This window comes from Engraulis encrasicolus, chromosome 8, assembly GCF_034702125.1.
Source record: "Engraulis encrasicolus isolate BLACKSEA-1 chromosome 8, IST_EnEncr_1.0, whole genome shotgun sequence".
NCBI classification, from domain to species: domain Eukaryota; kingdom Metazoa; phylum Chordata; class Actinopteri; order Clupeiformes; family Engraulidae; genus Engraulis; species Engraulis encrasicolus.
In genome coordinates, this window is record NC_085864.1 from 8749942 (window position 1) to 8766152 (window position 16211).

The 16211-nt window shown below is 44.9% G+C and overlaps 1 protein-coding gene across 2 annotated transcripts; it reads left to right on the forward strand.

The window, feature by feature from the left end:
* The first annotated feature begins 1792 nt into the window (after nucleotides 1-1792).
* srpra (SRP receptor subunit alpha) lies at nucleotides 1793-14979 on the forward strand. 2 transcript variants are annotated; one of them, XM_063204942.1, is made up of 14 exons: nucleotides 1793-2117; nucleotides 3174-3257; nucleotides 3854-4017; nucleotides 4277-4440; nucleotides 5150-5312; nucleotides 6034-6190; nucleotides 6661-6797; nucleotides 7277-7398; nucleotides 8089-8175; nucleotides 10131-10303; nucleotides 10722-10935; nucleotides 11926-12089; nucleotides 14239-14337; nucleotides 14567-14979. In XM_063204942.1, exons 1-14 carry the CDS (start codon nucleotides 1995-1997, stop codon nucleotides 14693-14695), a joined length of 1980 nt encoding a protein of 659 aa, XP_063061012.1. In that variant the 5' UTR covers nucleotides 1793-1994; the 3' UTR covers nucleotides 14696-14979. The 2 variants fall into 2 exon arrangements, with proteins under 2 accessions (XP_063061012.1, XP_063061013.1); XM_063204943.1 differs by having other exon boundaries at nucleotides 5153-5312.
* The last annotated feature ends 1232 nt before the right edge of the window (nucleotides 14980-16211 follow it).

The following is a 16211-nucleotide window of genomic DNA, read 5'->3' on the forward strand; positions in this document are numbered from 1 at the left end:
GTAAATAACAAAACAAAAATTCCACAGTATTTCACTACTACAACCGTACACAGTAATAGGCTATACATTACAACTTGATGTTGCCATCCTGAAAATAAGTTTATCACAGCTAGGGGACATGTCTTAACGCATGCTTGGCCATTGTTGTTTATCCCACCTCTAAAATCATAAACATAGCCTTTACAATGCTATAACAATACCTTCAGCATACAATATCTGGAATTCAAACATGCACACAGTAAACTCTAGACTGGTTACATAGCGTGAGCCGATAGGCCTCTCAGGTATGTCCACCTTTCTTCCCAAAGGAAATTCATTGATGACTGTGTAATGGGGGCATGTGCATCACTTCAACAACTGTCAAAAACAGGTTTTATATGTAATCATAGCTGTAGGCTATTGATGTACAATAGTCAGATATGGGGGAAAGTGATATGTTAACATAATATATTCTGAGTGAATGGCTTGGTCAAGTCAAGTCAAGTCAGCTTTTATTGTCACTTTCTTCATATGCACAAGACATACAAGGGAAATGAAATTACGTTTTCTCTCTATACCATGCCAGGACAGACATATACAAGACTGACATTTTACAGACTGACGTAAAGTGCAAGACATGACTGATACAGTAACAGTGGTGGACTGGTAACAATAAGTTGTCAATAATAAATAGAGTACAAATAAACATTTAACACCAACATTTAACATGTAAACACAAGATAATATATTTTTTTTAAAAGTGTAGACATTACAGTAATAGAAATAATAACAGTGACAGCAGCAATAGTGTGTGTATGTTCCAGGACTGAGGTAGTGCAGGTAGGTGCAGTCCCTGGTACAGTGTGTGTGTGTGTGTGTGTGTGTGTGTGTGTGTGTGTGTGTGTGTGTGTGTGTGTGTGTGTGTGTGTGTGTGTGTGTGTGTGTGTGTGTGTGTGTGTGTGTGTGTGTGTGTGTGTGTGTGTGTGTGTGTGTGTGTGTGTTCTTATGGGGTAGTGCAGATCCAGTACAATAGTGAATTGTGTCCTAGAGTTAAACTAGTTAGAAGAAAGTGATGAGAAATGCATGGTATGGGCTATGTCAGGACACTTGTTTGAATACTTGGTGTAACTGAAATCCTTTTGGGCAGCAGTAAGGCCTTGGTAGAGGTAGCCTACTCAGCATGAATTAATAATGATATTTTAGCATGTAGGCTAATAGGCCTAGTCTGTTTTACATGGCTCTCTTATTTAGTTTGATAAGGGATTTTACATTGGCTTCTTATAGGCCCTAGTAGGCCAAGTAGCCTTTATATATTTGGCATGTAGGCTATAGATCATTATTCAGTAATCAGACAAAAGATAAGTGATTTTCCAAACATCAGACTGACTGCAGCACCAGACATATGGGCATATGGGCTACTCTAGGAAAAGCACAAAAGCACAACAATTACCTCTTAATGTATGTCCTCTACAAGTCTTCTGTTGTCCAGTCTTGCACTTTAAATGTCTGTATGAGCACTGTCTATGTCCATACTGTCTTAAGTCCATGTATAAGTACTGTCTATGTCTATACTGTCTATGTCCTTACCTAGATTAGTCTATGTCTGTATGGAAAAGCAAGAAATGTAATTTCAAATTCTTTGTATGACCAGTGCATGTAAAGAAATTGACAATAAAACCTACTTGACTTGACTACTATCAGAGAGCACATGACTGTGTTTACATGCCAAGTATCATCGCCAGGTGGCGTTGTTTGCTTGTTATCCTGACGTAGGGACACGTCACTTCCTTGTTCATTTTGCAAGTGACGTGTCTAAAACAGTGTGGGAAAAGCCAAGCAGGGGAATATTTTTGGTCAGGGAAAGTGACTGATTATATTCCCTGTATAAGAAATAAGCCACAGACGTTCACGTCGGATCTTTAATTTATTATCTTTGTGTTTCATTTTTATGTTTTAATTGTGTTTGGTAGTGTTAGTAGTTCCTTTTGTGATTAAGTTGAGTCCCTGTCGGCAAAATGTTGGATTTCTTCGCCATCTTCAGTAAAGGGGGCATAGTGTTGTGGTGTTTTCAGGGAGCTGGTGTTGCTGAGTCTTTCGCTGGACCTGTCAACGCTCTCATCCGATCTGTCATCCTGCAGGTAAGGCCGAGACCAGTAGTAACTTATTTGCAACGATATACAAGTTGAAGTCCATCACACCATGCCTGCTGCTAAGCCAATTGCTAGGAGGCTAACCTGTTTGTGATGCAGTTAGCATCTAAAGTTGTCTGTGTTAAACATTGTAATGTAACCAACCGGGGAGTCGGAGGGTGCTCAAGGGTACATTATTGCAATCCTTTACTTTTGGCCATAAACAGAAAGAGGAATTGATAACGCCATGTTGTTAGGTGACATATTGCCTGCCTGTGTAAATTAACGCTAAGTGGCCCACAGAGTTGGCTGTCAAATTTGTAGCTTTGCAACAATCTCAGCACTGATGCTCACAAATAGACCGACAACCGAATGGCTTAAAACGTGAGTTAGCCGCTTATAAAGTGTCAGTTTTACTGCCAGCTGGTCAGTCTCAGTGCAACAGCTTAGTTGGTAACGTTAGCTTCTTACACAGCTTGCTACATGCTGCTCACATTGCGCAATTCTTGATGGTCATGGGTTCTACGCCACAAGTCGTGTTTTTCGCAAGGGAAAAGTCATGCTATACTCACCTACTGTATACACGCCGTTGAAACGTGTGTTTTCCAACCTGTGTTCTTACTGCTGTCCGAATAACTAAATCCTGAGATAAGACCATGGTAGGATTTGAATAAACTACTGTACGTGAATTGTGTTGTTATATGTAATGAAAAGGTAAAAAAAAGGTATTGTCATTAAACTACAGTAAATAGTCCTTAAAAAGAGCACACTGGAAGTGATCATAACATAGCCTAATTTCATAAAATCAGGACCTAGCCTACTGTATTGTTTACCAACTCCATTGTTTACCATTTTAACGGTATTTCCCTACATTGCATATTGCCATCTTGTTGTAAGTCACTTTCTATAAAAAAGTGTCTGCTAGATGCAAACGAGTATGAGAACTAGGTATGAAACAGCCCTCCTCAAAATATTTCTGTATGACCTTAGTCATTGCTTGTAAATACAGCTCAGTGAGTTGTTTTCATTTGTGTGTCTTATTGTCTTTTCCCCATCTGGTTTCAGGAGCGCAGTGGCAACAATTCCTTCAACCACAATGCATTGACTTTAAAATACAAGCTCGATAACGAATTTGAGCTTGTGTTTGTGGTGAGTCTCACATGTCTTAACCTATATACCTTGCTTGGTTTTGGGTCAGTTTTGTAGGCCTACTGGGATGTATACTAAGAAGCTGGTTCAGGAGTAAACCAGGTTAAGTTAAGAGGTAAATCAAATTAACCTGCTTTACGTAACCTGAACCAGCTCCTTAGTGTAGGCCCCTGTACTTCCTTTTGAACTGGACCATCATGAGGAAGAAATTGTGCTACTCTTGTTTACTAACTGCATTGTTTACCAACTCCAATGTTTACCAACTCAATTGTTTTCCAAATATTCTAATTGCATTTCCCTACACTGCATATTGCCATCTTGTTGTAAGTCACTTTTGATAAAAAGCGTCTGCTAGATGCAAAGGAGTAGTAGGCCTAATGCATAATGGCCTTGGCCGTGGCTCAAGCACCCAAGGCACCTTCCTGTTATGCGGGGGATCCGGATTTGATTCCGGCTCAAAGTAACTTAATTCCCAGACCTCCCCCATCTCTCTCTCCCAACCATTTCCTGTGCTGTCCACCGCCATAGTAATGGCAAAAGCCCCCCCAACATACCTCATAAGAATATTGCTAACTATCGCTCTCTCACTTGCACAGGTGGGTTTTCAAAAAATCCTCATGCTGACGTATGTGGACAAGTTTATAGATGACGTCCAGCTTCACTTCAGGGATCGTTATAAGAACGAACTGGAGCAGAGGGGCGCCATCAAATATCTCATTAACAACTTTGAGTTTGGGGACGACTTCAACATGCTGCTGCGGTAAGTTACTGTAAATTTACAGCACGTGTTGCTCAGCCACTTCATGGAAGTCACAGATCATAGAGGTCTCTCTCTCTCTCTCTCTCTCTCTCTCTCTCTCTCTCTCTCTCTCTCTCTCTCTCTCTCTCTCTCTCTCTCTCTCTCTCTCTCTCTCTCTCTCTCTCTCTCTCTCTCTCTCTCTCTCTCATACACACACACACACCACTGTGCCTGTGAGCTTATTCTTGTATGTGCGTCCATGTTTGTGTTTGTGAGACAGTGAGGCGGAGGAGAGCAGCCGTGCGAAGGAGCCGGTGGCGATGAGGACCTTCACACAGTCCCAGAAGTCCCAGAAGACGGTCAAGTCCATGATCGAGACGAAGGGAGGGGACAAGAACAAGGAGCAGGAGAAGGGCAAGAAGAATAAAAATGCCAAAAAAGAAGGTATGAGATGATACTGTATAAGCTAAGATATGATATAGTGGGCGCTGTGGCGCAAAGCGATAAGCCCCCCACCTTTGGGTTTGCAGTACATGCCAACGGGGACCCCGGTTCGAGTCCGGCAGGGGTCATTTCCCAGCCCTACCCCGCCTCTCTCTCTCATAATAGTTTATTGTCTCCTCTCATACTGTCCTGTCATAATAAAGGCCAAAAAAATCTTTTAAAAACATAAGATGTGATATAATCGTAAGCTTTTTAGATGGATAATAATGCCAAAGTAGAAGGTATAATGTAATACTTCATAATATATGATGTGATATAATACTATAATTTTTTGATGGATAATAATATGTGTAAAGCCGGATCACACCACACTCTCGATTAAAAGGTGCCAAACATAAACAAAAACTGTGTAAAATTGAAAGAAAAATGTCTGCACACTTAAATCCCCTTTGTGTTCTTTTTAATAGGCCAAGCTTTCGGTCTACTGACCTTCCTCAGGGCTCAGTTACCCTAACTGTAACTGAGCCCTGAGGAAGGTCAGTAGACCGAAAGCTTGGCCTATTAAAAAGAACACAAAGGGGATTTAAGTGTGCAGACATTTTTCTTTCAATTTTACACGATGGATAATAATATAAAAAAAAGATTGCTTTGAGTGCACATCACAGTTGGAATTTGCGTGCATGCGTTTATGTGTCTTGTCGTATTTCAGCAGTGGAAGAGGGTGCGGGCGCAGCGCAGCCTAAATCCCCACCCACTGCCAAGAAAGCCACGGTTGCCAACGGCAACCAGGAGCTGACGAAGGAGGAACTCATCCAGCTGAAACGCGAGGAGATGATGCGCAAGATGACCAGAGGCAGCACCACCACCACCAAGTACAGTACACACACACACACACACACACACACACACACACACACACACACACACACACACACACACACACACACACACACACACACACACACACACACACACACGCAAGATGACCAGAGGCAGCGCCACCACCACCACGTACAGTACACACACTCACACACTCTACTCTACTCTACTCTACTCTCTCTCTCTACTCACACACTCACACACTCACACACACACACACACACACACACACGATGACCAGAGGCAGCGCCACCACCACCAAGTACAGTTCAGTACACACACACAGGCATGCACACTTATACAGATACTTATACAGTACTTATACAAGCATACACAAGCACAGACATACACAAACACCTACACTCTACGCAGAGGTTATTGAACGTGCACACACACACACACGCGCCCGTACACACGCACACGCACACGCACACGCACACGCACACACACACACACCCTCCCTCACAAACTTACACAGAGGATCAGGATACACAAGCACAGACACACACACACACACACACATACACCTACACTCTACACAGAGGTTATTGAAAATGCGCACACGCACATACATGCATGCATGCACACACACACACACACACACACACACACACACACACACACACACACACACACACACACACACACACACACACACACACACACACACACACACATTAGTTAACTGTCCTATACTGTCTGTCTGCTTTGCAGATCCCCCAAGCCTGTGAAGGAGAAGGAGGACAAGAAGAAGGCTAAGGTGAAGCGTGTGTGGGATAACGGCAACACCAACGCCAAGGAGCTGGACTACAGCAACAAGCCCAACGGCTCCAACGACCCAGCAGGCCTGAACGGGGAGCCAGTGGAGCCGGTACGCATCGCACTCATGACATGACATTAAGTTACATTACATTACAATGGCACTACATTACATAATATTACATCACACTAAGCACAAGACAAACGTAACTCTACAACGCATTTCATTACACGTACACATGACACAGCTCAATACATCACAATACACTTGGTATGTTCCATGACACTATTATCCAAAGCAAGATGAGCCGGTGCGCAGGTTTTATGGACAATGATTTTGACTCTGGCCAATGTTGGCTTTCTGCACACATTCAGCTGAAAGATGGTTAGTATGGTCTCTCTACACTAAATAGCAAAACATTAAAAGAGAATCTAGGCTCTCCTTGTTTTTCCTCCCTATTGCATGTATTTATGTGGCATTCAGCCTTGACCAAGCGTGCTTGATGTTTAGCCTCTGGCCGATGCATGGTCCATGTACATGATTCTCATCAGGGAATGCCCATCATGCTTTGCTTCCCACAGGTCCCTCAGCTGCCGTCCATGGCTGGTGACCTCCAGGACGTGGACTATGACTCCAGCGAGCCGGGGGAAGAAGAGGAGGAGGAGGAGGAGGAGGAAGAGGAGGAGAGGGTGGCCAACGTGGCTGCCGCAAAGTCAGGGTGAGTGGGCAGCAAGGGGTTAACCAGGGGATACAGTTAGCTGCGGCAGCCGCCAAGGCAGTGTGTGGATTCCAATCTTTGGACTTCTGTCCTCCCTTGCTCACTTGCCTGCTTGTGACCTCACGATGATGTTCAATATCTTGCAAAAGCACAATTCTAATGTCCTTTGTCTCATGTGCAATTGGGATGGTGAATGAAAAGCAGTCCCCCAAAAGTTGTTGGGGCTAGCTTGTCAAATGGGAACCTTAATTGTTTTCTCCACGGAGGCGGGGCGAGGAAACGAGCTCAAGTGGAGGACGGGAGTGTGCATATTGGAATGGACCCAGTGTGAGTGGGCACCAAGGGGTTAACCTGGGGATACAGCTAGCTGCAACCTCCAAAGCAGGGGGGAGTGGGCAACCATTGGATGACCTTTGCAGAGCAAACTGTCTGATTTTTTTATACATATGTTTCCTCAAAAACGTTGTCTTCCTGCGCAGGGCCAAGCGTGGCGGTGGCTTTGGTGGCATGTTTGGCATGCTGAAAGGCCTGGTGGGCTCCAAGAGTCTTACTGTGGACGACATGGAGCCCGTTCTGGATAAGATGAGGGACCATCTCATCGGTAAGATTCTCAACTCACCAGATTCATGTTTTTTATCCAAAGTTTTTTTTTTATGTAATTTTTTTTTATTCCATGTATTGTTTCAATGTGCGGCACAGTGTTTCCCACTGACCAAGTAGCATTTTGTGGCACTACAGCCAAAACACAGCCGGCCGGTGCAAGTGTTTTGTGTGTTGTGTAATCAATATGTTTTAACGTCTATTGTGGTAAAGGTGAAAGTGAATGATCATAATTGGAGTTGTTTTTACCTCCGCCAAGGGGGTTATGTTTTCGGTCTCGTTGGTTTGTCTGTCTGTCTGTCTGTCTGTCTGTCTGTCTGTCTGGAAATGACAAAAGGAACAAGGGATTGAATTTTGGTGATGATCCGAATCACAATCAGCATCCAGGATTTAAACAGCGATTTAAACAGCGAGTTTTGACATTCCAGTTTCTAACTCCACAAAAATAATGCAGAAAGAGTGGAAATAAATCAGAGTGTAATTAGTCAAATGGTCTATCAAACAGCTTCCTTGGCGGAGGTCTGCACTCTCTGAGTGCATTTCCAGTTTTATTCATGGGGTTTTTCTTAATTTTTTGTTGATTGGTTTATATTCTTTATTGGTTTATTTTCTTAATGGTATGCTTATTTGTTTATATGTGTTTTTATTTATTATTTGTGTATTTATTGTTTTCCTGTGTTTGTGTCTGCAGCTAAGAATGTAGCAGCTGAAATTGCCTCCCAGCTTTGCGACTCTGTGGCTAAGAAGCTGGAGGGCAAAGTCATGGGAACCTTCACCAGTGAGTGCACACGCACGCACGCACACACACACACACACACACACACTCACACACGCACACACACACACTCACACTAGGTACACACCGATGAAAGCACAGGCATCGGCTCTATCTCTCTCTTTCTTACGCATAAACATGCATGCCTGTCTTTGTATCTTGATCACTGTATCTCTGTGTACACACACACGCTCGCGCGCGCACGCACACACACACAACTACATTCACCTCAAGTGGCCACTTGGAGTATCACTGTCTCTCATTGGTGTTTGTTACCTGGGTGAGTTCTCACTGCACACGTGTGGAGCAGGTGTCCTCTCCCATAGTGATAACAGGTGATAAACCAACCCCACGTGTCAAGGCCACTGACTGGCTGGAAAACAACCTGCCCCTGTCCTGGGTCTAGGGAAGCGGACAAGGGGGAACAAATACAAAGGGGGTTGTTGTCCCCGGACCCATGGAGAGGGTGGCCCAGAATTTGGTCCTTATATTATTACATTGTATGCATTGGGTGGAGGGCTCATTTAGATGACTTGGTCCCTGGGCCTGGCAAATGCTGTCAGCGGCCCTGCCTGGCTCCAGAGTAGAGTAGCGTAGCGTAGAGTAGAGTAGATTAAACATCACAAGACATGGCAAACTGGCGAGGGGTTGCAGTGTTAAGGTTGGGGTCCATTGGTGCACGTACTGTAGGTCAGACTTAGCTAACGCCACCTAGTGTCCTTTGGGCTTTTTACTTTTCACTGCAGCAACTTGTTTTCTTAGAAGTGAAATTAAACAGGCTGATGCATGAGGGTAGGTCGAACTGCCCTGTGCTGCTCCGCTTGTTTGTATAGTTTTGAAATGACCTGTTCCAACTATTTGTACACAACTGAGAAGGGGGCATATTAGAAAAGAGGCTTCATCCACTTTTCCTGTCAATAGTTGCATTGAAACTCCTCTTTTCTTTTCAAAGGTAATTGTGTGATGTTTTTTTTTATTTAATTTAATTATAACATTACACTTAGCTGGTGCTTTTATTCAAAGCCATTTACAGTTATGCTAGGTACAGGGTATTGGTTACAGTCCCTGGAGCAATGTGGAGTCAGGTACCTTGGTCAAGGGCACTTCAGCCATGAACTAAGGTGGGGAAAGGTAATGGTGGGATTCGAACCTGTAACCCTCTGAACTGAAGTCCAGCTCCCTAATGACTGCACTACGCCCCTCCCTTGGAAAGCAAAGTACTTTGTACATTAAGTAAGAAATTCAGTAGCTGTTCTGTATTTTAGACTTTTTTTGGCCCTGATTAGAACCTTTGGTCTACTTTCCACATTGGCATTCTATTTTAGTCTCTCCCCATGCAGTGAAAGTAGCAATCATGTCTAGCAGGAGACATGCTGGATCTCTTGAGATGGGATTTTAATTTGAGGCCACCAGATGAAAGAGTACCGCCAGTGCCGTCCACCTTCTGCAACTACTAGAAAGCGCAGCGGTGCTAATTGTGTGTAAGCAGGCCCGCCACCAAAGGGGGGGCAAATGGGTATGGGCCCAGGGATAGAAGCGGCCCAGAATCTGGTTCCCATTACATTGTATGTATTGAGATCAGTTTCTTCAGATGGGGCCAGCCACGACTTAATGTTAGTTTATTTAGTAAGTGGCAGTTGTTAAGGGTTTTATTGACGTGAATTAGAGGAGAAGTTGCCACATGTAGACCATGGTGTGTGTGTGTGTGTGTGTGTGTGTGTGTGTGTGTGTGTGTGTGTGTGTGTGTGTGTGTGTGTGTGTGTGTGTGTGTGTGTGTGTGTGTGTGTGTGTGTGTGTGTGTGTGTGTGTGTGTGTGTGTGTGTGTGTGTGTGTGTGTGTGTGTGTGTGTGTGTGGCTGTGGCCTCAACTGTGAAACTGCATCTTTTAAATCACATACCTAACCTGTGTGTTTCTGTGTCTACATGTGTGTTTGTGTCTACGTGTGTATGTGTATGTAGCTGTGGCCTCGACCGTGAAGCAGGCTCTTCAGGAGTCCCTGGTGCAGATCCTGCAGCCTAAGCGGCGCGTGGACATCCTGCGGGACGTCATGGAGGCGCGCTCGCACAGGAAGCCCTTCGTCATCACCTTCTGCGGCGTCAACGGAGTGGGCAAGTCCACCAACCTCGCCAAGGTTAGGAGAGACACATGCATGTACACACACATTCACACATATGGACATGTGTACACACACACACACACACACACACACACACACACACACACACACACACACACACACACACACACACACACACACACACACACACACACACACACACACACACACATGCATATAGGCACAGATGCATATAAATACACATTCCTACACATCCATAGGCATAAACACACACGCCCCTTCTGCATCATCAACGGCGTTGGCAAGTCCACCAACCTCCCCACGGTGAGGAGAGACACAGATGCATATCCGCACACACATATTCATTCCTTGAGCAAGGCACCTAACCCCTCACTGCTCCAGGAACTGTAAACAATGCCCTGTACTAAATGTCACTCATTTTTGGTCCCCGTCCACCGCCCTCCCACCTCAGATCTCGTTCTGGCTGATCGAGAACGGCTTCAGTGTGCTGATTGCGGCGTGCGACACGTTCCGCGCGGGGGCGGTGGAGCAGCTGCGTACCCACCAGCGCCGCCTCAACTCCCTCCACCCCCCCGAGCAGCACGGGGGACGCCCCGCCGTCCAGCTCTTCGAGAAGGGCTACGGGAAGGACGCCGCCGGCATCGCCATGGAGGCTATCGCCTTTGGTAATTACACACACACACACACACACACAGCTGCACAGCTCTTCGAGAAGGTGTATGGGAAGGTTGCGGCCAGCATAGCCATGGAGGCTATCGTCTTTGGTAACTACACACAAACACACACCAAGCTCTTCGAAAAGGGCCATGGCAAGGCTTTGGAAGTCTTGAAGCCTTTGGTAACTTGTGCACGCATGCACTCACACACACACACACACACACACACACACACACACACACACACACACACACACACCACTGTACAGCTCTTCGAGACAAGGTATGGCAAGGAGTCCTTTGGTAACTAACTGCATATGCATGCACGCACACACACGCACACACATACAGACCCGCACACAAAGTGTTGTGAGAGTGAGTGAGAGACTCATGTTCCAGAGTGAAATGTCAGGGAGGCAGAGTAGAGACTAGAGAGCAGCACATGATGTTGGCAAGGGACCTGCTCCAATTAGCTTAAGCCTCACATTCTTACTCTGCCCTCCTTTACACACACACACACACACACACACACACACACACACACACACACACACACACACACACACACACACACACACACACACACACACACCAATTAATGAATTGCTCTTGACCCTGTCTGTGTATGTGTGTGTGCGCACGTATTTGTCAACATGGGGTACTAGCATTAGGGTAGTTGTTTAACACAACATTGCTGAGGATCTTAACTAAATTAACTAAATTAAGGTGTGTGTGTGCGTGCGTGCGCACGCGCGTGTGTGTGTGTGCGTGCGCGCGTGTGTTTTCTCCTCACCCCAGCTCATAATAAGGCGTTTTATGTGGTGCTGGTGTGTGCGTGTGCGTACTTGTGAATATAATGTGTGTGTGTGTATATTATAATGTACAGTATGTGTGTGTGTCTATTATAATGTATGTGTGTGTGTCTATTATAATGTATGTGTGTGTACATGTCAATATTCATTACGTAATGTGCGTGTGTGTTTTCTCCTTGCCTCTCAGCTCGTAACCAGGCCTTTGACGTGGTGCTGGTGGACACGGCGGGCCGCATGCAGGACAACGCTCCGCTGATGACCGCCCTGGCCAAGCTGATCGCCGTCAACACCCCAGACCTGGTGCTGTTCGTTGGGGAGGCACTGGTGGGCAACGAGGCCGTCGACCAGCTGGTGAGTCCGCACGCTATTTTTAATAGCAGATTATCAATAGCACTATTAGTATTATTATTATTATTATTATTATTATTATTATTATTATTATTATTATTATTAGCATATTATTATTAACATTACATTGCACTTTGGGTATTTTCACACCTAGTCCCTAGTGCTGTGCATTGGCACTGCCCTCACGATTCGATTTGATTACGATTACGATTCGGGAGGTTGCGATTCGATTTGATTCGATTCGATTCTACGATGCATTGCAAGGCATTACATTTCTACTGAGAGCAAAGGAAATTTTTCATCAGTCATGATGAGGCAATACACGCAGTCAAATACTAACTGAATAGCATTTTATTGGCTGTTTTCTGTATAAGTCTTACAGTTTTCAATGCTTTGAAGTGCTTTATTTAATTTAACATTAATTTCCTCCGGAAATATCCACGGAAGTAATTGAACCTTGCCGCATCGATTATGACACTTGCCGCATTGAATTGAATTGCCCTGCCCCCGCATTGCGATGCATTGCCGAATCGATTATTGTTGACACCACTACTAGTCCCCTTTAAGTGAACCAAACTACAAAAGGACTCAGTTCTGTTTTTTGTTCATATTGTGATTGTATTACCAAAAGGACCGATTGCTCTTTCTGGTCCCGTTATGCTTTTATGCTGTCAGTCCTGTTTTGATCATACCCGGTCCTCTAGAGCTCACATTAAGTGATTACACCTAGACACAAGTGTAATTTGCCAGGACTCAGAAGGGAACTGGACTGAGACCACGTCAATAAAGGTCTCTCAGTACAGATAACTTTCGACGGGTGTGGGTACACTTTGGAGTGTACACATATGCACAGAAAATGCTGGGTCGTAGGTCTGAGTTTGCTTAAATGGCTGAGAGGGACCAGGTGTGAAAACACCCTTGGTTGACACTTTTATCCAAAGCGACTTAGTGATTTAGTACAGGGTATTGGTTGCAGTCCCTGGAGCAATGTGGGGTTAGGTGACCTGTTCAAGGGCACTTAAGCCATGGGTGGAGGTGTAGGGCGAGGTCAGGTAGGACTTCAACCTATAACCCCCAGATTGAAAGACCAACTCCCTAACCATTAGGCCACGGCTGCCCCTATTATTGACAGCTTTTATGTATTTATGTATTAATTAATTGGTTGTTTGTATTGTATGATATTTTCGTGTACTGACACATTTTGGCATTATTGCCTTTATTATGGCACAAAAAAAGAAGAAAATGACTGGGAAAGAGATACCGGTGACATTGGGATTTGACCCAGGCTGGACTGTCTTGAACCATGGGTTACTGCCCGCCTATAGTATGGGCCACTTAGCATAGCTAGAAAGTTAGTACTTACTTATGACAATTGTTGCATGTTTCAATGTTCAGATGAGCAGACCTGGTACATTCACTGTGACTTTTTTGACCATGTTGCTGCTACCTTGAACAAGATACCACCTGCTGGTGACAGGGCAATATAAGAGACAAAAAGCAGTTCCACATGCAACCTGAGGATGGCAATGTTTAACTGCCATTCAGCTGTAGATTGATTTTTGTTTGTTTGTTTGCATGCTGATTGTGCGAGTTACACTTTGGCATTGTGTGGATCAACTCAAGAGTACTTTATTGTCAAAAAAATGTATGTAACAGGGTTAGCACAGAGGTTTGAAATTGCGTTGAAATTGGAATTGAAATTGGATGAACTATTAGTAGTAGAAATTACATTATTAATGATATACAAGTTATACATTAGTGGTGCTAGTGATCTGATGTGTCTGAAATGCCAAATATAATGGAACTTGCTCTGTGTTGCGTGAACCGGGTCATTAAAGCAAACCAGTTTCCTTAATTTCCTGCAGGACCAATATAATTAAGGATTTCTACTCTACAGCTGTGAAAACAACTATACCAGTGGTTCCCAAACCTTTTCTGCTACGACCCACTTTGAGAATACTTTCTCGAGTTTACTGCTAATAGAGCTAATAGAAGAGCCTGGAGTCCTCATATCTGCGATTGACTATCTACTAATAGGTTTACCACCTTTTCTAGGTTTATCACTTCACTGAGCTTGTGGAATACCTCCTAGATACAACCATGTATTTGTTGTGCTTGATGTTTATTTGTTGTTGTTTTGTGGTTTCTTCAGGTGAAGTTTAACCAGGCCCTGGCGGACCACTCCATGTCTGACAAACCTCGCCTCATCGACGGCATCGTCCTCACCAAGTTCGACACCATCGATGACAAGGTGCGGCTGAAAGTTACATTTGTGCCTTTTTGAAAAATGTTTTGTCTTTATGGGGATGAGTAAAATCTTCTGAGCTGTTGTGACTGACCCACCTCCTCATCCTCTTCCTCCCCCCCTCCTCCCCCCTCTTCCTCTTCCTCCCTCCTCCTCCTCCCCCCCTCCTCCCCCCTCTTCCTCTTCCTCCCTCCTCCTCCTCCTCCCTCCTCCTTTCTTATGCCCTCTACCACAGGTTGGCGCTGCCATCTCCATGACTTACATCACTGGGCAGCCCATCGTGTTCGTGGGCACGGGGCAGACCTACAACGACCTCCGCAGTCTCAACGCACGCGCTGTTGTCAGCGCTCTCATGAAGGCCTGAGCAGGACATACACACGCACACACACACCACCTTCAATGACCACACAAACATACATACACATTGCCCAACACAGACGCCCCCCAACACACACACACAACCATTAACACACTTCAAACGAACACACACCCCCCACCAACCTCAATAACCTCCAACCCAAGCATCTGAACCAGGTCCCTAAGGCGGAGGATGGGGGGCACCATGTGTACTGGGGTTTCTATATCTCTCACTCACTCTACAGGCAAACCAAGCCAAACTCCTGTAATAAACTGGTATGATTTATTTAATTATGGTCTTAAGATTAATTATGGTTTGTAGTATTTTTTTATTGAACCCATGGAGGAATGTCGGGATAATGGGGAGCTTAGGAGATGGCACAGTGTTATTGCATTTTTTTTTGTCCTTCAACTCTGAATGTACAGTATGAAACAGAAGAAGAAAAAAAACAAAATAGGAAAGTCTTAATTTTCTGACCAAGATACTGTATACTAGTCACTTTGATTTCATTGGTATTGACCCTTGGGACCCGAAGGAATGAGCACAGTCCCGAATCAAACATATTTTAGTAAATTATTTAAGATAAAACATGGTGCCCCCTGCCCTTCCTGTCCCATCCCATCCCTCTACACCACCTGCGAGATGGCCCCAGCCCCAAGGTTCCTTAGGGCTTCCGCACACCCGCTCCGACAAAGTGCTGAGCACAGCTCCGCAAAAGTTCGATTCCATTGTTTTCAATAGAACCCCGCACACTGGCGCCGATGTCTGCGGACATTCACGGATGTCGGATAGCGTTTAGAGGCGAGTTCTATTTTGTCGGCGCCGCCCATTGACTACCAATGCTACGTTCGTGTGAAATTGGGTTTGGGGGTCGGAATTGTGTCGGAAGCGAAAGTGCTCCGCAGTGCTGTCAGAGCCGGTGTGCGGAAGCCCTAAGTCGAGGCAGACCCAGCCCCAAGGTCCCTCAGTACAGCTCAGCTCTATATTTCATCGGTCCGTCTGAGTTCCATGATCTCCTCAGTCCTGGGACCTCCTCAATCCTGATATATCCTTGAGCCCTGATATATCTCTGTGACCTCCTCAACCCTGATATACAGTATCTCTCTGTGACCTCCTCAGCCCAGATATGTCCCTCCAATGGTTTCAACTGGTTTCCGGCCTGCTGTGCCCACTGGTCAGACAACACCAACACACAAACATTTTGCCCATACATGGCAGCCTTCGTCCAGCCACCCGGGAGAAGGAGGAGGAGGTGGAAGAGGGCATATGGACTTTCAGTGAAGCCACCATCCCAGAGATACAGACAAGAGATCCACTATCCTGGTTGTTACAATGTGGGGCCAAAGAAAATGTATGTCCAGTTTTGATATGATCAACAACAAAAAGAAGAAAGATACAGCGAGTGAATTATGTGGAAATTTGCAACACTGGGATCAGAAATCAAATAAAAATAATAATATATTCATAATTTGATTGTTTATATCTTCTGATTTTAAAAGAATATATTTATGATTGAATTGTT

What these genes read in the sequence shown, in the direction of transcription:
- srpra (XM_063204942.1), top strand. Translation starts at nt 1,995, where the DNA reads ATGTTGGATTTCTTCGCCATCTTCAGTAAAGGGGGCATAGTGTTGTGG. An exon ending in GACTTCAACATGCTGCTGCG is followed by an intron (nt 4,018 to 4,276) that starts GTAAGTTACTGT and finishes TTTGTGAGACAG; the next exon opens with TGAGGCGGAGGAGAGCAGCC. An exon ending in ACGGGGAGCCAGTGGAGCCG is followed by an intron (nt 6,191 to 6,660) that starts GTACGCATCGCA and finishes TGCTTCCCACAG; the next exon opens with GTCCCTCAGCTGCCGTCCAT.